The 27,352-nt window shown below is 44.1% G+C and overlaps 1 protein-coding gene across 4 annotated transcripts in view; it reads left to right on the forward strand.

Annotated features, from left to right (window-relative positions):
- Positions 1-27,352, forward strand: part of LOC121533264 (SEC14-like protein 1) — a 40,493-nt gene that overhangs the window by 6,740 nt on the left and 6,401 nt on the right. For 2 of the 4 annotated variants that reach the window (XM_045205279.1, XM_045205280.1), the window contains exons 3-14: positions 19,115-19,264; positions 19,818-19,949; positions 21,246-21,374; positions 21,973-22,267; positions 22,425-22,534; positions 22,708-22,942; positions 24,555-24,643; positions 24,751-24,821; positions 25,490-25,661; positions 25,802-25,936; positions 26,135-26,269; positions 26,902-27,159. In XM_045205279.1, coding sequence (XP_045061214.1) covers positions 19,115-19,264; positions 19,818-19,949; positions 21,246-21,374; positions 21,973-22,267; positions 22,425-22,534; positions 22,708-22,942; positions 24,555-24,643; positions 24,751-24,821; positions 25,490-25,661; positions 25,802-25,936; positions 26,135-26,269; positions 26,902-27,159 — 1,911 coding nt within the window. The remainder of the gene's footprint in view (positions 1-19,114; positions 19,265-19,817; positions 19,950-21,245; positions 21,375-21,972; positions 22,268-22,424; positions 22,535-22,707; positions 22,943-24,554; positions 24,644-24,750; positions 24,822-25,489; positions 25,662-25,801; positions 25,937-26,134; positions 26,270-26,901; positions 27,160-27,352) is intronic. The other 2 variants (XM_045205281.1, XM_045205282.1) reach the window with 1 other exon arrangement.

The raw sequence follows: 27,352 nt of genomic DNA on the forward strand, positions 1-27,352 counted from the left end.
TCACTACCGACTTCGGCTTGCCTCGAGAAAAACAGCCCCAAAAAAACTATTGTCTGTCTGTCCTGTCTTTAAAAAAATTTGATATCTCTTTAACAGGTAGGCCGGAATCAGAGTTGTCAGAATCACAGCCTTCTTTTTAGACTCTTCAGAATTATGTAGCCTAGTAGATCAAATGAAATCGGTATAAGAGAGGTGGCTCACTATGCCACGTATTCTCTAGCCTATTGTCTGTTCTTTTCTTTATTGATGCGAGATTGGAACATTTACACTGACTGATATGGCCCCTTCTAAAGCTGGTGCGTTTCAAGAGGCAGTTTGATTTATTCGCTCTCCTCAACTCTCCACGGGGAAATTACAAATTGGCAGACACTCAAGGTATTTTCTGGATCAAAAAGGGGCTTAGGTGGTGGTCCCCCATCTTGGCAGTGTAGAGACATTTTTGCATTTTTAAAGCAATTTCCTGCGATTCTAAATATTCTGCCATGGAGCTGAGAGAAAAAAATAAGTTTTGCTACGGTGTGCCTTACTGAACCGAACATTGCCCTGGTGTTATTGATGCCCCAGTGAGATCACAAAGCCTTGCAAGCTGTCTATTCCTGCGCTGCCCTCCGCTAACGCCTTGACTGCACCTATTTGAGTGTCCCTAGTAGTGAGGCAGGATGTTCTACTTCGTTCCACACCTTCATGCAGCATAGCTGTGGGCTTGCGCCGCACGTGTGTGCATGTTTTTAGGCGTTCTTGCAGGAAGTGTGCGTGTGGTTGATATGTCAGTGTGGGTGTGTTATAGACCGTGCTGTGTTGTCATTAGATTCTGTTTGGTATGACTAGGCTAGTTCTCCCCTTGCAGTTCGTCTTTCAACGGCAAACATGGCTTCTCATTCTCTCTTTAAGGGATTTTATTTGACATTTTGCTTTGAGGAATGTTGCATGTCTCTCTTTCTCTCCCTGACCACTTTTCTTCTCTGTTTGGAAACTGTCAGTCTTCTGAAACACCCTCTTACCGTCTTTGGAAGGAGAGAACTAAAGCGCTGCATTCCTCTGACTATCTGTCAATTACCTTTAAACACATTCCTTCTAGAAGAAATACAGCCTCTTTCTTTGCTGCGCCTCAACCACCCACTCAAGGCAATGACAGGATTGAAGCAAAATGTTTCCACCTCTAACGATGTTGCCATTAGGCTCAAATGAATATATTAACAGCATCATGAAGTCCTTAGAGTTAAGTTAAAGTAGGCCTACGTTACGTTAAACCGCTTTTTAAAATGAAAAACCATGTGTTTGGTGTATTTGATACCAGTCCGTTCCAGCCATTACCACGAGCCCATCCTCCCCAATTAAGGTGCCACCAACCTCCTGTGCTGGGCCCGTGTATTAGGGGCCGATGATTAGGCCTATGTAGCGTACTGTTATACAATATGACTCCAATTAGTTTGCCTTTGCGCCCCTCCTAAGAAATAGCGGAAACACTGAACATTAATTCAAAAAGATAAGACCGCTATCTTGAGTGACTACAGTTTTTTTTTACGTGAGTCAGGAAATAATTGCAAAGGACTCCTGTGACTGATAAGGAGAGAGGATTACTGAGAAACACTGACCCCAGCAGCCCAGCAATGGGAAACACAACTTCCTCTTTAACTAGGCTAGATAACGCATGACACTGTCAGCAGAGTCTCTCAGAAGAAAGTGTCCATCGGCTAATCTGGACACGGTCATATGCATGGGTCGCACGCGTACCGTCCAGCTTTCACCCGTGTAATATTTCTCTAGAGGAAGGGCTTTGGAAGGAAATAAAACAACAATAGCTACAGAAACACAGTAGTGGCCCATAGCGTCCCTTCAGCATACACTCCCGACTCCTGCGTGCCTTCTCCGCAATAACAGGAAGTGTAGTCAATGTTATTGTTGATATTAACACGCCGTGCTGGTCCATGGAGCCCATGAGCATTTCACAAGAATTTCGCTACACAAACTCGCAATAACCTCTGCTAAATATGTGTATGCGACCAATAACATTTGATGAGATAGTGTTTGTAGGGGAATGTAGAGAGACTTGTTGTTCCAGGTTAGAGGACTCGGTGTCCTCCTCCTTGAAACAAACAACCGCTATTTCCCCTACGGACTATAGGAGTTTGAAGGTTTGCCCTTTGGGGAAAATTGTGTTCCAAAGTAGGCGAGAGACGAACACTGTTTGTTGTTTCAGGTGAAGAGAGGTTCTGTGGTCTCATTGAAGCAACCAGCCCCCACCCCTCCTCTCCCTCAGACTCCAATAGTGTCCAGATGAATTAGAGTGGCCTCGCGTAGTTCACTATTTAGCAGATACCATCCAAAGCGACTTAGAGTACATACATTGTTAGTGGGTCTAGCCTATGTGTTTGTGATCCCTGTAGGAATAGAACCCACTTCCTTTGGGTTGCTAATGCCACGCTCTTACCAACTGAGCCACAACAGACAGGGGGATGCGCTAATCCACTAGATTAGGACAAAGCACCACCGGGTCATCGGGGGAAGGAACAGAACAGTGTGTCCCATGCCAGCCTGCTGCACATCTGGGCACGGTCAGAAAGGTGATTTAGCGTGGCCGTAAGCCTAGTCTAGCATGCCCGTTATAAGTGGAGGGTTGCGCTAGGCTAATCCGCTAGGACAAAATGCCTTGGACCTTGGGGAATGAACAGTGTGACCCATGCCAGCCTGCTGTTGCAGCTGCACATCAGTGCACCGTTTCGAGAAGTGGAAGTGTCCTCTTTTTAGTCAAATCCTCTTTGGGTTGCAGCCTGGCTACCGACACACTCTAGCGGATAGAGATGGGCCATCTCAGGGTAATCTCCCTTAATATTTTATGGGAATGTCTGGGTTTTGCCATCAGCCAAGCATCTGTGTGGCATAGACTACTGATGCGATTTCCATGGCACTAGTGAATTAAGTAGCTTTTCGACGAATTGATGTCATTGGGCGGATGGTTGTATGCTTGTGGATAGTAGGCTAATAAGGGTTGGAGCTCTGATACTATATCAGACAGCATCACATTAATGGAGAGAGAGAAGGGAGGAGAGAGTAGTCTGTTTCTCTGTGTGGTCCTGATGAGTGGTTTTTCAGGCCAGATTCCAAGAATTTCTGCATGTAATTTTAATAACCTTGTGGGGCCCTGTTTTTGGTAGACTCTTTACTCTCTTTCGGTATAATTTCTCTGGTTGAAGAACACACTTTAAACATCTTAATGGTTAACGTCATCTCAGAATTTAGAACTTTCCTCACCTCAAATCTTCAGAAAGCATTCACACCCCTGGACTTTTTCCACATTTTGAATTTAAATGGATTAAATTGAGATTATTTTTGTCACTGGCCTACAAACAATAAGGTCAAAGTGGAAAAGCTGAAATGTCTTGAGTCAATAAGCATTCAACCTTTTTGTTATGGTAAGCCTAAATAAGTTCAGGAGTAAAAAGTTGCTTAACAAGTCACTAAGTCAGTAATAAGTTGCATGGATGTTTGTTGAATGACTACCTCTTCTCTGTACCCCACACATACAATTATCTGTAAGGTCCCTCAGTCGAGCAGTGAATTTCAAACATGGATTCAACCACAAAGACCAGGGAGGTTTTCCAATGCCTCTCAAAGAAGGGCACCTATTGGTAGATGGGTAAAAAAATTTATAATAATCTGACATTGAATATCCCTTTGATCTTGGTGAAGTTATGAATTACACTTTGGGGGGGGTTGCTTTGCTGCTTTGTTGGCATCATGAGGAAGGAAAATTATGTGGATATATTGAAGCAACATCTCAGCTCTGTCAGGAGGACAGACTTATTGTGGGAAGCTTGTGGAAGGCTACCCAAAACGTTTGACCCAAGTTAAACAATTTGAAGGCAATGCTACCAAATACTAATTGAGTGTATGTAAACTTCTGACCCACTGGGAATGTGATGAAAGAAATAAAAGCTTAAATAAATCATTCTCTCTATTATTATTCTGACATTTCACATTCTTAAAATAAAGTGGTGATCCTAACTGACCTAAGACAGGCCATTTTTACTAGGATTAAATGTCAGGAATTGTGAAAAGCTGAATTTAAATGTATTTGGCTAAGGTGTATGTAAACTTCCGACTTCAACTGTAGATATTCCATTAAAAATCAGCAGTTTCCAGCTACAAAAGCCATTTACAATGATAACAATGTCTACACTGTATTTCTGATCAATTCAATGTTATTTTAATGGACAAATGCTTTTCTTTAAAAAACAAGGACATTTCTAAGTGACCCCAAACTTTTGAACGGTAGTGTAGATTTCTTCACAAAAGTAGTGCACTGGGCCTTTACTAGTCCTGTATTAGTGGACCAATATAGCCGTCTTTAGCACGGGCAAAATAATTATAAAAGATTGAGGCACCCCCACCCCCCAAACATCTTACCGCAGCTATGATCAACAACATTGTAGTTACTCAACAATACTAACCTAATTGAAAGAGTGAAAATAAGGCATCCTGTTTGCAACAAGGCACTAAAGTAGTACTGCAATAAATGTGGCAAAGCAATTCACTTTTTGTCCTGAATACAAAGTGTTATGTTTGGGGCAAATCTAATACAACACATTATTGAGTACGACTCTCCATATTTTCAAGCATAGTGGTGGCTGGCTGGCTGCATCATGTAATGGGTATGCTTGTAATCATTTAGGACTGGGGAGTTTTTCAGGATAAAAAAGAAACAGAATGGAGCTAAGCACAGACAACATTCTAGAGGAAAACCTGGTTCAGTCTGCTTTCCACCAGAAACTGGGAGATAAATTCACTTTTTAGCAGGACAATAACCTAAAACACAAGGTCAAATCTACACTGGAGTTGCTTACCAAGAAGATGGTGAATGTTCCTGAGTGGCCGAGTTACAGTTTTGACTTAAATCTACTTAAAAATCTATTACAAGACCTGAAAATGGTTCTAACAATGATCAACAACCAATTTGACAGAGCTTGAAGAATTTTGAAAAGAATAATGGGCAAATGTTGTACAAACCAGGTGTGGAAAAACTCTGAGACTTACCCAGAAAGACTCACAGCTGTAATCACTGCCAAAGGTGCTTCTACAAAGTATTGACTGAGGGGTGTGAATACTTATGTACATTACATATTTTATAGTTCATTTTCAATACATGTTTTCACTTTGTCATTATGGGGTATTGCGTGTAGAAGGGTGAGTGTTTAAAAAAATATCCATTTTGAATTCAGGCTGTAGTATGAATACTTTCTGAAGCCACTGTAGCCTTCCAATCTCTCCACTATGATTCTACGCTGAGGGAAAGTGCATTAGAAGCTTGGCTGTAGAAACCTCAGAACCTGTAGAATGATGATGATGATATCATTTAAACTAGATTGTCCACTTGACAACACTCCCAAATGTTGAACTTCCAACCCCTCTACCTCACAAGATGAGGATTCTGAATGCTACAGTATTATTAGTGGAATCTTTATGTGGAATCTTTAGGTATATTGTGAAATATAAAGACTTTTGTGGGGAGGGTTTAGATTTCAGTCAAGAGGTTTGAGGGCACTCGACTCCCCTTGGGCCAAGGCTGCACTGGGTGTTGGATTGGCTGTGGAGACAAAGCCCTTGAGTCTATATATGCCGTAACTGTGTATGTAACCAAGTAATTATGAGGATAACAACTGCTCTTGGGAACCGCTGGACAGCGCTGATGTCGGTTAACTAGACCGCAGTCAACTGGTTCCAATTCGCTCTCTCTGTCCTTTCTCCGAGGACCCACTCTCCTTTTCACTTTCTCTCCGTTTCTCTCTCCCTCTCTGTGCAGTGTGTAGTCAGCTGGCTGGTTAACTTCTTTTTTTAAACTTTCCTCTCTCTCCTTGTCACTTCTGTTTCTCACTCCTCTGTTTCTCTCTCTCCATCTTTCTCACTTTCTCTCTGTGGGGTGTTTGGCCTCAGTGTAAAGTTGTGCCAACAGTGCAGCAGGTCTGTGTGTGAACAAGGCCTATGGCCAGCTTGATCAAATAGGCCTGTTTGTTGCCACGTTTGGTTGTCCCTCTGAGCTTCTGGCACTATAGTACTGTTTTCACTGTGTTTACAGCATTTTCAAAGGCTCATCTCATCCTTTCAGGGATGAACCTAGAGCCAAGGGGAATAAACATTGTAGAATTGGAGATGAACACACAAACAGACGTTATTAAATCAAGCAGATTATTGCAGATCCACCAAACACACATCTCCCCAGCCCAATGGAAATACCATTTGAAACCTGAAGACCAGTCAGACTAGATTGAGTTAACCTCACTACCTGTCCATTCTCCTTTACTCACTACAGGTGGATCTGTTTACCTCCAAGGCACTATTTCTAAACTAGGTTGCTGACTTGGCCTGCTGCGCTCTGTCTCTGTTTGGCTCTGTCTGTTTCTGGCCCAGTGTAGAAGAACAACTCGGTATGACATGGCAGCCATCCCATCCCTCATCCTCATCCTCATCCTGCCATGTCCTGACCCACTTCCTACATCCCCCTTCCTCCATCCCAGATCTAGAACATTCTCACCTGAAGTGCCATAGCTTAACTTTTCATCTCTATCTCTAGCTGTGTTGTTGTTCTAATCTCTTTACGATCTCCTATAGGCCGTAAGCCTGGGGATTGTCGATTTATTCCCTCAATGCATCCTGTCCAGCACGTCACATTTCAGGCTTTAGGATTTAAACAGTAGTAGGCTAAGTACAGCTGATTCATTCCTATGTTAACCTATTGAGCTAATGGGGATTCTAGTGCACTTACTGCGCTAATGAGAATTTTATGCAAGACGGAGCTGTTTTTCCATTCTTTCTTTGCTGCTGGTTTGGCTAGAGGTCTTTTTTTAATTGAGGTTTTGGGGAACATGGGAACTCGTTACATATTGCCTACAGTATAATTTCCATTCTCTGTGATGCTAGTTGTTTATGCATTATGCTGAGAGTTTATGCATTATGCAGAGAGTTGCCGTCTCCCCAGTGGCTGGCGTCACGCCAACATCTTTTGGTTCAGAAATGTTCCTCCCCACACTTTGTGAATGAGTCTGTCAGCGAGCAGCATCCGCCTGCAGAGTGGAATTCACTTCATCGGAGACAGTTCTGCTTCTGCCAGAGACGGGTTACAGCCCCTAGAGAAGCGCTCCGCTCTGTGAGGCAGCATTGATGAAAGACTGACTCTGGCCCTGCTATATGTGAGTAGGCTGCGTTGATAAGAGTGTATCGGTTTCTACCAACTGACTCTGGCCTGTGAGAGAATTATCCTGATCCGTTTCACTTATCACAAGCCTCCTCATTGCAAGGTGGAGATGCTGCGACGACTAATCGACGACAGCCCCCCCCTACTCCACCGCCTCGCTCTACCAGCAGTGGCACGCACACAGACACACTCGTCACACAACTGACCGTTAGCGTATTCTGCTGCACCTACATGGTGCCGTCTAAGCAGAGCCAAGTTTCAGTCAGTGACTCGCTGCAGACGTAGGGAGCCAGTGTGACGTTAATAGGAATATGATTGACCTACATATTCCCATATAGTGTGTGTGTGTACATATATTGTATACCAGTATGTAGGCTAGGCTATATGTACAGTGTGCGAGTCCCTCCCCTATCATCCTGCGTATTCACTTACACACACACACACACACACACACACAGTAACACACTGTCTCCCTCTGTGCCGTTAATTCTCTCTGACGCAGTAGAGCACAAATCACCTGCGCCCTGCTCCCCCTGTCTTCCCTGCTGTGCCAGTATGATAATGTATGCACTCACTAACTGTAAGTCGCTCTGGATAAATGACTAAAATGTAAGATGTCCCACGCTTCACTGCCCATAGCCTCCTGACACAGCAGCCTTTATTTAGTGATGATAACGCTCAACGCAGCCTCTGCACCATTCACTAATACAGTCGATGGAGGTGCACCACAGTCAGTGAGGATGGGAAGACATTATAAAAAAAGATGACCAGTTTCCAATCGCTGTCAGCGAAGATGCCACATTGTTTCCTGTAACTAGTCAATGGGGATGGGAAGATGTTATAGATTGGCTGTTTCCCATAGCCATCAATAAAGATGCCAGGGTTATGTGTTTCCTGTAAGTCAATGGAGGTGCAGCACTGGCCATATGTAGTCTAGGGGGATAGGAAGACATTATTACTCATAAACTTCAATGTAGATGCCAGAGTTTCTTGTTTCCTTTAACAGTCAATGACGGTGCAGCGCTGGTCAATGTGCCCATCGCCAGGCAATTAAGATTTGATACCTACATTATTTCCCATTACAATCAATGAACCTGCACCACTGCTCATACAAGATGCCCTTTACAGTCAATGAGGATATACAGTGGGGAAAAAAAGTATTTAGTCAGCCACAAATTGTGCAAGTTCTCCCACTTAAAAAGATGAGAGAGGCCTGTAATTTTCATCATAGGTACACGTCAACTATGACAGACAAATTGAGGAAAAAAAATCCAGAAAATCACATTATAGGATTTTTTATGAATTTATTTGCAAATTATGGTGGAAAATAAGTATTTGGTCACCTACAAACAAGCAAGATTTCTGGCTCTCACAGACCTGTAACTTCTTCTTTAAGAGGCTCCTCTGTCCTCCACTCCTTACCTGTATTAATGGCACCTGTTTGAACTTGTTATCAGTATAAAAGACACCTGTCCACAACCTCAAACAGTCACTCTCCAAACTCCACTACGGCCAAGACCAAACAGCTGTCAAAGGACACCAGAAACACAATTGTAGACCTGCACCAGGCTGGGAAGACTGAATCTGCATTAGGTAAGCAGCTTGGTTTGAATAAATCAACTGTGGGAGCAATTATTAGGAAATGGAAGACATACAAGACCACTGATAATCTCCCTCGATCTGGGGCTCCACGCAAGATCTCACCCCGTGGGGTCAAAATGATCACAAGAATGGTGAGCAAAAATCCCAGAACCACACGGGGGGACCTAGTGAATGACCTGCAAAGAGCTGGGACCAAAGTGACAAAGCCTACCATCAGTAACACACTACGCCGCCAGGGACACAAATCCTGCAGTGCCAGACGTGTCCCCCTGCTTAAGCCAGTACATGTCCAGGCCCATCTGAAGTTTGCTAGAGTGCATTTGGATGATCCAGAAGAGGATTGGGAGAATGTCAGATGAAACCAAAATATATTTTTGGTAAAAACTCAACTCGGTCGTGTTTGGAGGACAAAGAATGCTGAGTTGCATCCAAAGAACACCATACCTACTGTGAAGCATGGGGGTGGAAACATCATGCTTTGGGGCTGTTTTTCTGCAAAGGGACCAGGACGACTAATCTGTGTAAAGGAAAGAATGAATGGGGCCATGTATCGTGAGATTTTGAGTGAAAACCTCCTTCCATCAGCAAGGGCATTGAAGATGAAACGTGGCTGGGTCTTTCAGCATGACAATGATCCCAAACACACCGCCCGGGCAACGAAGGAGAGGCTTCGTAAAAAAGCATTTCAAGGTCCTGGAGTGGCCTAGCCAGTCTCCAGATCTCAACCCCATAGAAAATCTTTGGAGGGAGTTGAAAGTCTGTGTTGCCCAGCGACAGCCCCAAAACATCACTGCTCTAGAGGAGATCTGCATGGAGGAATGGGCCAAAATACCAGCAACAGTGTGTGAAAACCTTGTGAAGACTTACAGAAAACGTTTGACCTGTGTCATTGCCAACAAAGGGTATATAACAAAGTATTGAGAAACTTTTGTTATTGACCAAATACTTATTTTCCACCATAAGTTGCAAATAAATTCATAAAAAATCCTACAATGTGATTTTCTGGATTTTTTTTCCTCATTTTGTCTGTCATAGTTGACGTGTACCTATGATGAAAATTACAGGCCTCTCTCATCTTTTTAAGTGGGAGAACTTGCACAATTGGTGGCTGACTAAATACTTTTTTTCTCCACTGTAATACTGTTTACTTTTAAGTTGATGAAGATGCCAGTTTTTCTTGGTTTTCTACAGTAGTTGATGACGATGCAAGTTTCCCATTACAGGAACTTCCAGTCAATGAGATGCCATGTAACCTAATACCAACCACCAGCCTGCTATGTTTAATGCAGTAGTCAGCATCAGGAAATGCTGTGTGACAGACAAAATGTAGGCTATGAAACAACTCTGTATCAATTGTGACCACCTCATTCTGCCCTGTGACCACCTCATTCTGCCCTGTGACCACCTCATTCTGCCCTGTGACCACCTCATTCTGCCCTGTGACCACCTCATTCTGCCCTGTGACCACCTCATTCTGTACTTGGATCTACATTTGACTCCTCTTTTTCAAGTAGCTTAACTCAGTTGGTTAAATATAAGAACTACTTTATGTTGCAGAGGTAGAAGCATGTGTAGCATTACAGGGCAACACATTAGCTTTGTGTATGCCACATAGACAGTGCCCTCTCTAAATGCCAGTCTAGTTGTACTTTTAGCTCAGCATTTCCTGTTTTGATGGCAAGAGTGTTTGACGGCTGACGGATGGGCTTCCTCCCATGTTTTCCTCAGTCTACACACACACACACACACACACACACACACACGCATACTGTCTCATGCCCACTGCATTCCCACAAAGGGGGGCTCATACCCACTATACCCTCCTTGGCCGAGCCAAGAATGCTGCCCGGACAATAACCCCTGTGTTGATGAGAGCTGTAGAGTGGCTGGTGGTGGATGGTAAGTAGCTGCCCTACACAGAGCTTAGGCTAGCTATGTAGCTATTCAAATAGTTCTTATAGTTTTCACCCCTACACACCTCCCCACTGAAACACAATCTTAATGAGTGTGCTGTAAAGCCATGCTGCTAGTGCACCATAGTGAATACTGCAGTTCAACTCTGTAGCTACTTAGCATTGAGATGAAACAACCAGGATATTGACAATAAAGTAGCCTATACACTGAGTGTACAAAACATTAGGAACACCTTCCTGATATTGAGTTGCACCCCCTTTGGCCTTCAGAACAGCCTCAATTCGTCGGGCATGGACTTTACAAGGTGTCGAAAGCATTCCACAGGGATGCTGGTCCATGTTGACTCCAATGCTTCCCACAGTTGTGTCAAGTTGGCTTGATGTCCTTTGGGTGGTGGACCATTCTTGATACACACAGGAAACTGTTGAGCGTGAAAAATCCAGCAGCGTTGCAGTTCTTGACACACTCAAACTGGTGCACCTCGCACCTACTACCATACCCCGTTCAAAGGCACTTAAATATTTTGTCTTTCATTCACCCTCAGAATGGCACACATACGCAATCCATGTCTCAATTGTCTTAAGGCTTCAAAATCCTTCTTTAACCTATCTCCTGCCCTTCATCTACACTGATTGAAGTGGATTTAGATGTTCCTAATGATTTGTACTCTGTGTATAAAATATAACATGGAAAGCCATTGCATCCCTGAGATGCCCCACTTTAAAGCTGTATAATCTGTTAGCCCATGCTCTGTATTGAGCAGGAGTGACAGGCTCAGTGTTTTACCCAAGGACTCCCAATGGCGCGGTTCCACCTACTCCAGGCCACATTAGCTATTTCCCATTCATCACTCAGTCAATAGCTATTATCCTACTAAACAGGAGAGGTGAGGGACTGGGCAGGATAAGGAAACCGGTTTTGGTGAGCAGTGAAAAGACTGGTTTAAATGGAAGCCTTGACACCTGGCAGGAGTTTGCCATTTTTAAAGGGGATGTAGGATATTCTACTCTGTCTACAGACAAGACAAACCATAGAAATGTAATAGAGATCCTTAAAGCCCCTAGGCTGTGTTTCAATAGCTTGTAATGGCTTCCTTCCTCATCTCCTTTCCTTGACCACTAATGCTAAAGGATGTGATGGTTGAACGTTTATGAAACCTTTCCAGTACTCACAAAGGAAAGGGAGTCACTCAGGAGTATTAAGACAAGTTGGATCGAGTTTTTTTTTAAATCTTTTTTGTGGAACTTCTTCATTTTACCAAGTCTGCACTTGCACAAAACCAGAATATTGTCTTTGCATTTCGACCGTTCAGAACCGTCTGGAACACAGCTGTCTCTCAAACTGCTCACTCAGTAGATTTCCTCGCTCTCTCTCCCAGTGCTCCACAGTGACCTATTTTTGACTTTATGGCTTTTCCATGAGGAATTTTTCCCCCACATTACATTTGGTGCAATGCAGAGTGCAGCACACCTGAAAGCCTGCCCTGACCCTTTTAGGATGGATGCAGTCTTGTTGTAATCAAGTTGTGTAAGCAGACGTGTGTGTGTGTGTGTGTGTGTGTGTGTGATCTCTTCATCTCTCTTGAATAGAAGTGGAATTATGCTCCATATTTTAGCATAAATGCCAGTGGGAGAGGTGCCCAAAATATTGCCAGTTGGACTACATGGCCGCAGCACAGGACCCGGCCGGAGCACAGGACCCAGCCGCAGCACAGGACCCAGCCACAGGCATCACATACACTCTGCGTCACATACACTCTAGGGTCAAGTGGTTATTTGACCAACACACGTCATACACGTACACAAACACACCATCCTCTCTGCCAGCTAGGTCATTAGACATGAGCCAGTCAGTCTAATCAATAGCCACCACGGCCATGCCACCCTATACCACCACCTGGCTACAGCCAGCATGTGGCACTCTGACAAATGCCCCCACCCTACAGTCCTGCTTAAGAAGATATTGAACCACCATGGAGCCCTGGGCCATGTCCAATAGGGGCCTTGGTCAAAAGTAGTGCACTATATAGGGAATAGGATACCATTTCAGACCCACTCAAAGCGTCTATTGATCACTGCCCTCATAGTCAGCAACACAGCAAGCCCCTGGCATCCAAGCCTGGTATTGGCAGTACAGTACTTTCCAGAATAGTGCCGCAAGCAAACACAATAATGCACCTTTTGTTCCTCTGTTTACAATGTGAGTGTGTGTGTGGGCCCTGCCCTGAATTCAATCCACTGTTTGTGGTGGAAAAGAGAAGAGAAATTGAATAATGGAATATAGGGAAAGGAAAAAAGGGGATTGTTTTCATTTCAAATATTAGTATGAAATGTGATCTGAAGACTTGTGTAGGTCTATGTTGGACAAAAGAGCTTCGTATGTAACCTAACACTCCAAATACCTCAATCTCTTTTGTAGAAATCGCTTAATTCTAAGGTAAACGTCTGTCTTTTCGAACAAGATAATAGTTTTGTCAACAAAAAACCCCAATAAGAACATTCCGGCCCTATCACCAACATCTAAATGCCTTGTTTTGCTTTTGTTTTGATATTGCGCGTGCGCGTGCTAGGGAGAGTGTAGGACTAGGTATCTGTGATCTCAGATTGTAGTAGGGCATGTCTGCATTGTCCATTTTAAAGATGCTCTTAATCAGATCCTGTCATCTGATCTAGTGTCGGTTCTCAGTGTCGGCTAGATCTCTGCTGATTTGAAGGGCAGGGTGAAGAACTGACCCTTAGCTTAATTAGAGCTGATGTAATTGGCGTGACGTGAGGATGATTTGCGTGTGTACCGTGCAGACAGCCTGCTCCGCCCCTAAGCAACATGAGCCTCTACCCAACCCCACTTCTTTCACACATACAGTAGGCCGACATAGCAGAACGGGTCTCAGAAACACACTGAGGTCAAGTGGTCATTGACCATCGCAGGGCACGTCAATTTCCCTTCCCTTCCCAACACACACACACACACACACACACACACACATATATACACACACGCACACACACTCAAACATTATCACTGCTAGTGACGAACGTTGCGGCAACACTGAGGCGGCAACACGCCCACACATCAACTCCAGCAGCCTGACCTTGGCAGAGCTGCCAGTGTCCTTCCCTTTCTAATGACCAGCCTCTTTCAAAGCCACATTACACACACACACACACACACACACACCATCTAGTCCCCTCTTGTCTGGAAATAGCCTCAATAATATCCTTTGGTTCCTTTTCCACCCGACTCATTTATTCCCACTGCTTTCACTTCCTTGCTTTCCATTCCAAAGTGTCCTCCGTTCCCCTTCCTGAAAACCCTAAGAAATAGTTCCACTTCCGGTCTTCCATGCCCAGAGTCTTACGATCCTTTCCTAAAGGAAGAAAGCATGTTTTCTATTTCCTGGAAATGATTAGGTAACAGTGTATTGTTTTGATATTTCCCCCATGCGTGTCTGGAAAGTGATATCCTATAAACATCCCAGCTAAATTCCTGGGAATGTTACTCACACACTTGGCCTGCCTATCCTGTATCTTGTAGCTATGGAGACCTGGGCTGACACACACGCACACGCACACACACACACATAAACATACAAACGCTTGCGTGCCTATTTGGAAACCTCAAACTGAATTTAGTCAAATGTTTTCTCTTTCCGTTTCGTTTGATAGCTAGCCTAATCTGCTCCAGGGAAGGGTTGAGCTGGAGGCAATCGAAACAATAATTGCCGTGCTGTGGTGGAGCGCCAACAGTTGCATCTGTTTGGATGAACTGCTGCATCTGACTGACTGTAGCTCTGTTAGAATCATGTGACTTTCCGTCACAATACACAACCTCTGATATGATCGGTTAAAGCAACATGTTGGGAAACCATCCCGCCATTTCACCTATCAACAGTAATGATGGAAATGAAACGAGGAAGGAGACCATGTCAGAGTATTGGAACATGTCCTCGTCTTCCTCTTGTCACCTGTCAACACAGAGCGTGACACGCTTCTTCCGTGACTTTTACAGACACCCTTGTCTTGAATTGACTTTTAAGAGGACCATGATGCTTTGTGTCAATATTAGACGGCCTAAGGCCTAAATATTGACCCATTCGCCCTTGTGAGTTTCTGATGTTTGAGCATTTGCTCAGCTGTGACAAAGCAATGAGTCATGCTTGCAAATGTGGTATTTGAGTTTCTCGGGCCTTTGATACATAATGATACAGAAGTAGGTCATTTCCTGTTTGGAAGAGGCAACCACAGATCGATTTGACGTGTATCTCGAGGGCATCTCTAGCATCAAGTGACACCCTCAACAAACTAGTACATTGTCTTTGGGTTACCACTAAAAACCACTACAAGTTTAGAAGGCCACTATCATGGCCTTTACATTTTCTGTTTTGCTTCCCTATTCATTGTCATGTGACTTTTGTTTAGCATTGGGTGTATATTGACTCTTATGTACATCTAACCTCCAAAATAAATGAAACACTTGAGTAAATGAGGGATACAAAGTACGCCTATATTGAAAGTAGGTGGTTCCACACAGGTGTTGTTCCTGAGTTAATTAAGCAATTAACATCCCATCATGATTAGGGTCATGTATAAAAATGCTGGGCAGGCCATTATTTTGGCTACTATGGCTATGCCCCAATAGGATGACAATGACCCCATCCACAGGGTTTGATGAGCATTGGAATGATGTAAACCATATGCCATGGCCGTCTGTCACCAGATCTCAACCCAGTTCAACACTTATGGGAGATTCTGGAGTGGCGCCTGAGACAGTGTTTTCCACCACCATCAACAAAACACCAAATTATGGAATTTCCCGTGGAAGAATGGTGTCGAATGCCTTCAATAGAGTTTGACACTTGTAGAATCTATGCCAAGGTGCATTGAAGCTGTTCCGGCTCGTGGTGGCCCAACGCCATATTAAGAGACTTTATGTTGGTGTTTCCTTAATTTTGGCAGTTACCTGTGTATATAGCCTAGTGTTCTTTGTTTTACATAAGGGTAAATCCATTTGAATTCAATCACTTTTTGACTGCTTCCCTTTTAATTAAAACAAAACTTTTCATATGGAAGAAATTGTCATAAAATGACTTTAAAAACATTCAGGAGATAAAGGTGATCAAAGACCATGAGACATGTCTTCATCACTGGAAAATAAAAACTGTTGAGTTTGATATAATTGAAAAGCTTACAGCGATGTCAAACTATTTTATTATTTCACCCAAAAAACAAAGAAAATCCCATTTTAAACCTTTTAAGCTCAGATTTGTTTCAACTTCGCAAATGTCACATATTTTGTAGCTTAGACCCTATTTCATATCATCTGATGTTTTTGTGTTGTGCCTGCCATCGGTTGAGACAAAACATGCTCTTGAATACAGGGGTGGGTGTAAATTCAATCATAGAAATAGAATGGACCTATCCCTTCAGACCACTGCAATTTAGCTTCTTTTTTTTACTACCACAAAGATGCCCGTCATTCCACCCAACGTCGAATGTCAACTGAAATGGTCATGTCTATTCTATGATCTATATTTCTATGATTTCAATAGGTTTCCTATGGAGGATTAACAGTATAATTGAAATGAACAGATATTCCCATTCAGGTCAGCATTCTCTGATGTGTGGACATCTAACCATCTGTGTGTTACAATCTGAATGTAGAAATTTCTATTTTATTCCCATTTTAGTACATTTATCAGCCAAAACATAACACCCACCCAGTATTCAAGAGCATGTTGTGTCTCAACCAATAGCGGGCAAAACACAACCTTTGATTATGCAAAATGGGGTCTAAGCTACAACATATGCGAATATGTAAAAAACAAATAATTGTTCACCGTTTTTAGATAATTGATTTTTTAAAAACTTTTTCCAGAAATTATCAAATAGGTTGACAACCCTGTTTTGTAAGCTTTTAAATATCAATCTCAACTGTTTTTTATATTTTCCAGTGATTAAGACGTGGATGTCTCATGGTATGGTGGGGTATGCAAAATGGGTTAACTTTGATCACCTTTATGTTAATGTTTTGGCATTCAGGTCGAACAAGTCACTTTCTGAGCACTTCTACAATGGGCAAATATTTATGGAACGTTTCGTTCAAATCAAAACGGGTGGTGTCAAAAAGTGATTGAATTCAAATAGATTTACCAAGAAATGTTTGCTTTGTTTATGCAGTCTGAGGTGTGAATTGTTGTTATTGGGCCTGACATGATGTTTGACGTTGAGTGTTTGTTATATATATATATATATATATATATATATATACACCAGTCTGTTTTGTGTTGAGGTATGTTGTTGGGTGTGAAGAATTCTGTTTGTTGTATTTGGCCTGCCCCTTCATGTGATGTTTACCACCGTTGAGAGCATTTGTTGATGTTGACGCAGTAGCCTGTTTTGATGGGTGAACACCAAACACTGTTTACTCCTGCCATAGTGCTGACTGTACAGCTCTGAGAGCCTCTGTTCTAGACCAGAGAGAAAAACACAACTCCTCATGACTGATGATAGTGGGCACAGCTCAATGGCTGCCTCCCTACTGCCACCCTATTGCCTATATAGTGCACTACTTTAGCACTTTAGGGAATATGGTGCCATTTGGGACACAACCAATAGCCCTGGAAGTGTTATTAGGCAGTCTGGTACCATGCTGACTGGAGCTACAAAGAATGGGAGGTGCAGCTATTGCCAATTTCCAAAGCCCCTACTTAGCCTGGTTTGCTCGCCGCCTCACACCCTGGCCTGAATACCGCCTCACACCCTGGCCTGAATACCTCACACCCTGGCCTGAATACCTCACACCCTGGCCTGAATACCGGTCCCATTTTAGCAGGGTAAGCTCGAACCCTTATTACAGTTCTACGACAAGGCCCTAGTCTAGGCTAGAGCAGTGTTTCTCAACCTCCAGTCTGTGGCCCCAAAAAGGAAAAGCCATAGCATGCGAGTCCCTGGTATGAAAAATATTGCAAAAGGACCTGAGCTGAACCCAAAGCCCTTTTTAGAGGACAGGGACATCTTGCTCCATTATAACTGAAGATCGAGCTGTGAACCCTGCCAACCTAGAGTAAAACAATTATTGTTTTTTCTCTCTTGCTGTCTTACTTAGTTTTTGGTGAGTGCTTTTACATGTATGTTTCCAGTCTGAGCCATCTTGACTAAGTGGTGGCCTCATAGTGCCCCTACGCAACTTTGCTCCTTTCTCTCTCTCTCTCCTTCCTCTTTTCTCTCAGTCTCTCTCTCTCGAGACTGCAGACTCCAACTGGGTCAGGAAAAAAATCTGCCCATTCAGCACAAAATGAAAGAAATAATGGTGTCTAGACCAGTCAGGAAGAAGTAGACAAAATGAGGGACTGTAGGTCAACAGGGTCCTTTATTACAACACATGTCACAGACTTGGCCTAGAATTAGCAAAGATGCTGACATAATGTACAAGTCCCTTGACTGTTCTGAGCGCAGTGTCACTTAGGTGGGCTGGAGCATCACCTTGTCTCCCACACCTGTCCAAACTGATCAGGGCACTGTCGATACATGTCCTCTCTTTTCCCCTGGCTGGTTACATAACCCTGCAAATCAGGTCCAGGATCAGTAATAAAAAATGATGAAACCAATGCTGGCCCATTGTATGCCAAGGACCTTATGCTGTGTAACAGCTGCCTTCAGCAGCACAATACATCTAGGGCAATGTCTGAAATGATACCCTATTCCCTACATAGTGCACTACTTTTGACCAGGGCCCATAGGGTGCCATTTTAGTTGCAACCTAGGTGGTGTTATGTGGTTTATGAGCAGAATTCTACTGATATATTGTGCCTGGGGTGCCCTTACTAGACCTATTATTGCTAGGCCTATTATTACTAGGCCTATTATTGCTAGGCCTATTATTGCTAGGCCTATTATTACTAGGCCTATTATTACTAGGCCTATTATTGCTAGGCCTATTATTACTAGGCCTATTATTGCTAGGCCTATTATTGCTAGGCCTATTATTACTAGGCCTATTATTGCTAGGCCTATTATTACTAGGCCTATTATTGCTAGGCCTATTATTGCTAGGCCTATTATTGCTAGGCCTATTATTGCTAGGCCTATTATTGCTAGGCCTATTATAGCTAGGCCTATTATTGCTAGGCCTATTATTTTGTATCCAAGATAATGAAACTGAGACAATTGGATACGAGTCAACGATAGTGAGGAGATGTGCGGGTCATGGAGTTGAATAAACCTGGGAACTAGGCTATTTCATTAAATGTCATTGTTTGATATGCAATGGCTAGACTGTCTTGTCTGATGCATCTCACTCTCTCAATTCAATCAACTTTATTAACATGAAATGTAAAGGAGCTTGCATTGCCAAAACGAATTAGTCCCACAATAATAACACTTTCTTTCTCTTTCCATCTCTCTCTCTCAGGCCTACGAGAGGCGATTCCCCACGTGTCACCTGATTCCCATGTTTGTGGACAGCGAGGTCTTGGAGGAAGCTAAGAGCGAGGACGGCTCCTTACACCAGGTCCAACGCCGCTGCAAACTGGACGTGGACGCCCCTCGCCTCCTCAAGCGGGTACGCCTGACGTCACTAACCTGTTGCTATCTTCTCTCTTGAGTCTTGTCAGTCAATCAATCAATCAATCAAATGTATTTATAAAGCATTGTCAGTCAATGTGAGTCTTGTACTGTAAGTCAATCAATCAATCCAATGTATTTCTAAAGCCCTTTGTACATCAGGGATTGTCACAAAGTGCTTTACAGTAACCCAACCTAGACCCCAAAGGACAAGCAAAAGCAGAAGCCTTATGAATGTTTGAGTATTGTTTACTGCCCAGTGTTTTCAGATTTCAATGAAATATGACCTATAATTACTTAAAATATGAGTGAAATAGTTTTCCTTCCCAAATAATTTTTTTTATTAAGTATGTTAAAAAGTAGCTTTTCTGTGTTGTAATGGTGTGGGCTTACCCCAACCACAGACCGCTGATTGGCCAGCTCATCCTCCTCAGGGAGATGACATCATGTTCTATGAGGAAATAGCAAGCATTTTGTAATCAGTGTATCTGATTTCCTGTTTGACCATTAGTTTTGCTGCAACTGATTTCATGAGTTTCCTTTGTGTGCAGATTGCGGGGGTGGACTATGTGTATTTCAGCCAGGAGAACACTCTGAACAAGAGAGAAAGGACGCTCCACATCGAGTCCCACAACGAGACCTTCTCCAACAGAGTCATCATCCACGAACTCTGCAGCTACTCGGTGTGTTACACACACAGTCACACACACACACATTAAAATGGAGCTTTGGTTAGAATGGTTACGTAAGCTACCTGTCCATTCGCTAACACACATTCAAGCCTTCGTTTTATTTAGTCAACCGCATGCACATACACGCGCACACACACACACACTCAATCACACACTCACAAAGCCCTGTTAAACCACTTTGAAGCAAACCCCCCTCCATGCATTCACAATTTCTCTTCAAATGGAAGGATCAAGCTGTTCCATCCAGCTCCTCATATGTAGCTACACACACTAAACCTAAGTCTTGGTTTTATATCACCTTATCTCACATGGCACACACACACACACACACACACTCAAAGCCCTGGAAAAGCAAGTTGTCGACAGTACACTTATCTTTGACCCCTTCCCTCCTTGCACTCTCTATGGTCTCTCCAAATAGACAGAGAAAGCTGTGTTCCAACCAGCCTCTCATATGCTGCTTCCTTCCCACTGAATAATTCAGACCTCCCATTGCTCCCTGCATCACTCCGCCTCAAGACACTCACACACTGTTCTGGAGTCAGTTCTTTCACACCTCCCAGGCCTACTACAGTGTGTTACTGCACTCCCTACTCTGACCTCAGTGCTTCTCTCAGCAGGCTCCCATGGTGAATGAATGCGCTTTGAGTTAATGAGGTCAAGCACACTGCATTAGCGTCTAACGAGGCTAGCGTGGCTATTTTAAATCCGTTACGCAGCTATCCTTATGAAGAACAGTTAGAGTTAGCTAGCGGATGCTAACAAGGCTAGACAGCTCAATTAGACTGAGCTAATAGGCTAGAGTTGGCTAAAGCTGACATATTTTGGTAGCCAAAGAAAACAGGTATCCAATTCCGGAAATAGCCATCGGAGCTAGCCAAAGAGCTACATAGTAAAATAAGCTCTTTCATAAGTTGTATGTCACGGAGGGATTACTGTATGACTTGCCTTGGTTTGCCTGGCAGGGTCTATGACATTCAACACTCTCACTCCCGACCTATCTAACACACTCTACTCACTGACATCCAACAAAATCTATTTTTATACTATCTCGGGCTGTGTGTGAATGTGCTGTCTGCTTGATACCATATCAATATTTGTTGGCATATAACGACACAACCTGTCAGTATTGGTAAAATGCCAGTGGATAGTGTGTCATCGGTACGCACTCCCACACATAGCTGAGGATGTGTAGCTTGCAGTGTGCGTCAGCGCTCGGCACAGAGTCACATTGCCGTGTGTGGTTGCCACGGTAACACGTGTATCTTCTCTTTCGTGTGTGTGCAGGCCCACCCTGAGAATGACGACTGGACGTGTTTCGAGCAGTCGGCCAGCCTGGACATCAAGTCCTTCTTCGGCTTCGAGAGCACGGTGGAGAAGATAGCCATGAAGCAGTACGCCAGCAGTATCAAGAAGGTGTGTATGAGCCAGATCATTAGACAGTAACAGTAAGAAAACAGACTGAAAGGTGGCGGGACTACCTGAACCTTGTCCAATAAGAAATGCTGGCTTTTGTTTTCCGTTGGTAGGTTGCGCCCTAATGAATACAACCCAGATGTATCACATTTAGAGAATTCACCAGACGCCAAACATTTCCCTCGTGCAAAAATAATGAATCCAACTAGGCTCCATTTCAAGTGAATTGAAATTCCAATTCAACATTCGAAAATAACCTCATTGTATTGGGAATTTAATTCATCTCCTGCATTGAGTTAATTGAAATGGAACCGACCCCAACCATGGAATGCAGTGTTGATACAGCAGACATACCATTGGGCCGTCTAGTGCTAAGTGGCTCTTCTTATGTAATGTAAGCCAATTTGCCGAGCCAGTGTAAACAAAGGTAAGCTTGTGTAAATTCCTAGTCCCTATTGAGCCCCCTTCCCTAATAATAACTCTAACTCTCTCTCTCTTTCTTATTTTTCTCACTCTCTCTCCTCCCCCGTACTCCCAACACCTCCATCTCTCTTGCTCTCTCCCGCTCCTTCCTCCCCCTCCCCCTCCCCCTCTTTAGGGTAAGGAGATCATAGAGTTCTACCTAAACCAGCTAGAGGAAGAGGGGATAACCCACGTGCCCCGCTGGACTCCCTCCTCCTCCGTCACCACCAAACCCATCTGTGCCACCCCAAAGGTCCTCCACCTGGAGCTCCCTGTCACTCCCGCTGTCTCAATCCCTGTGTCTACTGATGCCAATCACCATGAGATTGCCAATGCCAGCAATAATGATGCCACCCAAAGTGATGCCACCAGCAACGATGCCAATAGCCAGCCTGACAACCAGACAGAGAACCAGACGGGCACACCTGATGGTTAGTAATTAATGATTGAGACACTGTTCAAAAGTTTCAATACATTAGTACAATGGGAAACACTCTTTTTAAGTGGTGTTTAGCTGTGTGAGTGATTTGAATGAGATTGAATTGACTGAATTGAGAGTTCTCTAAATGGTGTGTGTGTGTGTTGTAGACAAGTTGGATGCAGACTACATCAAGCGCTACTTGGGAGACCTGACGCCTCTGCAGGAGAGCTGTCTGATCCGACTACGCCAATGGCTGCAAGAGAGCCACAAGGGCAAGGTGAGACACACCCTTACAGCTTTCAATACACACATACTAAAGCATATTCTATCTTTTAAAATCATACTCAGCTACTTGAGACACAAACATAGAGGCATGTGTGACATGCTCGCACACGCACGCTCTTACCCTGCCCCTTCTGAACACCACCCCCCACCTCCCCCCCCTTGGAGACCCTTGCCCTCACTCCCTCCTCTCCCTCCTCGCCACCTTTCCAGATCCCTAAGGACGAGCACATCCTTCGTTTCCTGCGGGCCAGGGACTTTAACATGGAGAAGGCCAGGGAGATCCTGTGTCAGTCCTTAACATGGAGGAAACAGCACCAGGTGGACTATCTGTTAGAGACGTGGACGTCACCACAGGTCCTCAGCGACTACTACACTGGAGGGTGGCACCACCATGATAAAGGTATGGAGGATGGACACAGAGAGAGAGAGATGCTAAGTCATGCGCACGCATACACACACACTTAGTCGCTAATAATTGTCATGGAGTCTTGATTTGATGTAGAGGGGTAGTCATATGATGTTCACAAAATACAGTGGTCACTCAGAATTAGACACACATGGCACAAACCCTCCTGCACTCGTATTATTTACGCATGGTAAAAAAAACTGTTGTGTGTGTGTCTTGTTTCTTTAAGTTGTTAACAGAAGTAACTTCCCAAAACGCCACTTTCTATTTAACTAACAGAAAAATAAGTCCCTGTCTAAGCCACAACTTCCTGTCACACACCATATTTGTCCAATGAAGGAATATAACTTAGAATTGAATGCATTGCAGTTCACCAGTCCCAATTTCAAATACATTGTTGTTACTTCATACTTGCCCTGGGTATTTGCATGCTCTGGTTTATTGTTGTCTTAACGGCAGTCCCAAGGCGTTGCCCTCATCACACAATTAACTGTATTAAGGATGTTAACCGTTAATCTGTTAGCTGCCGAAAATACATTTGACAGGTCATGCTTATCGGTCTATAGGTTAATTTGCATAAGAGCCTAGTTTGAGGAGCGGAATATCCAATCACCAGTCAGACAGCGCGAGAGCAGCTCCTCAGAAAGCTGATACTGGAGTGTAACGTGCTTTTCGAAGCCCAGTCATTGCACAACAAATAGCAATTCTAAATGCAATTGTGTGTTATAGTGTTTTGATGGCCACGATTAGAAAAAGAGCTACTGTTTTTATTTCTCAATCTCAACTCGTAATTAAAGCGCGCCTCCCATTCGCCATTCGAGTGCATAGGCTAAAGTGAATGGTAGGCAGGCTTTCACCGCGTCACCCACCACTTTACAATGTGAGCTTGAGGCAGTATAATTGTTTGAAACCAGAACGTTTTACTTTACTTCAAATAATGAGGCATGTCTTTCCTTGCTTCAAAGTAGCCTTGCCAAAATTCATCCTTCCTCATACCATTTAACCAGAATTATTTTATAAAGACTTCCTCATACCATTTAACCAGAATTATTTTATAAAGACTTCCTCATACCATTTAACCAGAATTATTTTATAAAGACTTCCTCATACCATTTAACCAGCATTTCTCACCTGTTCTATTGGTTTTCATATCAACCTTCTTTCGTTGTCCAGAAGCCAAAGTCACAATCCTGGTCATATTAGCAACCCATCCTAGTTGTTGCTAATAGATTCCCCCTTTCCAGGTTTCTAGCTGAGATTTTAATCTCTGTTTATATATGGAGCCACTTGCATGAGGTGCGCTGTTTAGAACGGTGTTTTCCCACAAATTGCATTTTGGCAAATGTTTGAAAATGACATTTTATTAGCTGCTTCATTACAGGAGTTGCATGTTCAATAATAGGCTATAGCCTTTTGACTGTAAGACGATAGGCTTGCTATTGTTGCATGTGTCTCGTAATGAAAAATATCCATTCCTTGTATGCATGCATAAAAACTGTAACTGTTTGTTGACTGGTTAATGAGGGTTGGTTAGTCGACAGCAAAATTGACCGAAATGTGCATCCTTAGACTATTCAAATATACTGATGTCTGTGTGTCCTTCCAGAGGGTCGTCCTCTCTATATCCTGCGTCTGGGACAGATGGACACCAAGGGGCTGGTCCGAGCCCTGGGGGAGGAGTCTCTACTCAGACACGTGAGTGGGCCTCTTCTGCTGTCAATCACACGTGGTAACTAAAGTGTGTGTGTGTGTGTGTGTAAGCATAACCACATTAAGTGTGTGTGTGTGTTTTAAACCTTCAGGTTCTATCCATAAACGAGGAGGGCCTCAGGCGCTGTGAGGAGAACACCAAAGTCTTCGGCCGACCAATCAGGTACACACCCGTAGTAGCTCCACCACTCCCTCTGATAGGTCAAGTAGAGTTTAAGCCATATTGCATACACCCGTCCAAGCCTCTCAGATCTACAGGACACAAGTTCCGTGGGAGAAGAGGACTAAACAGTAATGAGTCCTATGGGAGCTCTGTAGCTGTTGCTAAGCTAACGTGTATCATGGGAATTGCCTTGGTGCAGTGGGGTTATTAACGCAGAGAGTGCTGAGTGTGGCGGACGCTCTTTAAAGTTAAAGCTATCTCTAGGCAAGATGGAAAGAATGTGGAGGGTTCCTCTCTGAAAGGTGTGGGTGTGAGAGAGAGGGAAATGGAGCGAGTGAGAGGAGAAACTGAAAAAACAGAGAGAAGGTGAGAATGGCGCCGTTATCTGGCAGCTGTCAGGCTTATCAGATGGACGTGACTGTGGAGCGAAGCCATGCAGGAATGTATCTGAAGTGTGCTAGGGTGGAAAGCCACGGAGCTTCGCTCACGTAAGACGGAGGGAGCGAGATAGCCCCTGATTGAGAGAGTGGGAGGAATCTGTCTCTGTTTTTTGAAGTCATAGGATCGTATTTGGAAATGTAATGTGTATTGTCCTTACAATCTGTGTATAGTATTTAAAATCTCGCCCTCCTACCTCCTCTCTCTCTCTCTTTCGCTCTTCCCTCTAGTTGTTGGACGTGTCTGGTGGACCTCGAAGGGTTAAACATGCGCCACCTGTGGCGACCGGGGGTTAAGGCCCTTCTGAGGATCATTGAGGTGGTGGAGGCCAACTACCCAGAGACCCTGGGACGTCTGCTCATACTGAGGGCTCCTAGAGTCTTCCCTGTGCTCTGGACCCTGGTGAGACACTATGAAACACTAGGGCTGGAGACTCCTAAACGGCACCCTATTCCCTATGTAGTGCTCATAGGGCAATTTGGCATGAGGTATTTAGGTGGGAGCAGTAGGGTGACGACTCCTCCCCCCTTCTCTGTGTTCAGGTGAGCCCATTCATCGATGAGAACACCCGTAAGAAGTTCCTGATCTACGCCGGTAATGACTACCAGGGCCCTGGCGGCCTGCTGGACTACATAGACAAGGAGGTCATCCCAGACTTCCTGGGAGGAGAGTGTATGGTGAGTCACTGTGTGTGTGGTGTCATCACCCAGCATAGTCACATTGTCGTATGGTTGCCATGATAATGTTTATGTCCCTTTTTCGTGTCTGTGCGTGCATATAAAGCAGAATTTCCATTTAGGATCATAGCAAACATATACTTTCTATGAAGTTTTTGTTGTCATATGGCCTAATTCTGTGTGTGTGTCTGTGTGCAGTGTGAAGTCCCAGAGGGAGGCCTGGTGCCCAAGTCTCTGTACCGTACAGCAGAGGAGCTGGAGAACGAAGACATCAGCCTGTGGACAGAGACTATCTACCAGAGTGCCAGCGTCTTTAAGGGAGCACCCCACGAGGTGAGCCCCAACACACTGCACCTCGGCTGGGGGAGAGCAGAGAGGACTCGAGGAGAGAGGGGCGACTGGGGCCTTAGCTGGAGCTTTGAAGTCATTTGTGGGAGGAGGAGAAATAAGAGAGAGAGAGAAGGGCAGATAGGCGAGAGGAGAGAAAGAGAGAGATGGGGAAAGAGATATGGGAAGAATGAGAGAAAGATGTGGATAGAAAGACGGAGGAAAAAAACAAGCCAAACGTTGGTCTGCTGAAGTTACTTGACCAACACTGCCACCCACTGGAGGAATCCTGAAAGTGCATTCAAACTGATCTTCAGACATTGTTCTGTCACAAATTGAACATGAACTTTGCTTTGAGAGGAATCTGCACCCATTTTGTTATTTTGTTTCTGTTATATAAAAGTAGAGGTGATATAATCTGTTAAAAAAGGAGCCATGCCATGTGGATACTATTCGGTAGAAATCTGCAGTCTTACCTCCGTCTGTCATCTGTTCTTTTTGCTCTCTTTAATTATTTCTCAATCTCTCTCTTATTTCTACTCTTCTCATCTCTTTTCTCATCCCTCCCTCTCTTTCTCCTTTTCTCTCCCCTCCCTCCTTCAACCCTCCTCTTTTCCTCTCCCTGCGTTCCCTCTCAGGTGGGGATCGAGATCATCGACGCCTCCTCTGTGATCACCTGGGACTTTGACGTGTGTAAGGGCGACGTGGTCTTCCACATCTACCACTCCAAGCGCGCCCCCCAACCCCCCCGCAAGGACCCCCTAGTGGGGCAACACAGCAGCATCACCACCCCCGGGGGGAACAACGTCCAGCTCATAGACAAGTCCTGGACCTTAGGCCGGGACTACAGCATGGTGGAGTCACCACTCACCTGCAAGGAGGGGGAAAGCGTGCAGGTCAGTATTGGAGCCGACTAGTTATTCATAGTGTTGAGAAAGATATGAGGCATGCAGGTGGCACTTTGTCAGTGCCTAAGAACATCTCTTGACTCAATTAACGAAATTAAGATTGAGTCATTAAAATATACAGGTTTGCATATTACACCAATGTTGAAACCATCTCCGAGTGGCGCAGTGGTCTAAGGCACTG

Source organism: Coregonus clupeaformis, chromosome 20, assembly GCF_020615455.1.
Source record: "Coregonus clupeaformis isolate EN_2021a chromosome 20, ASM2061545v1, whole genome shotgun sequence".
NCBI lineage: Eukaryota > Metazoa > Chordata > Actinopteri > Salmoniformes > Salmonidae > Coregonus > Coregonus clupeaformis.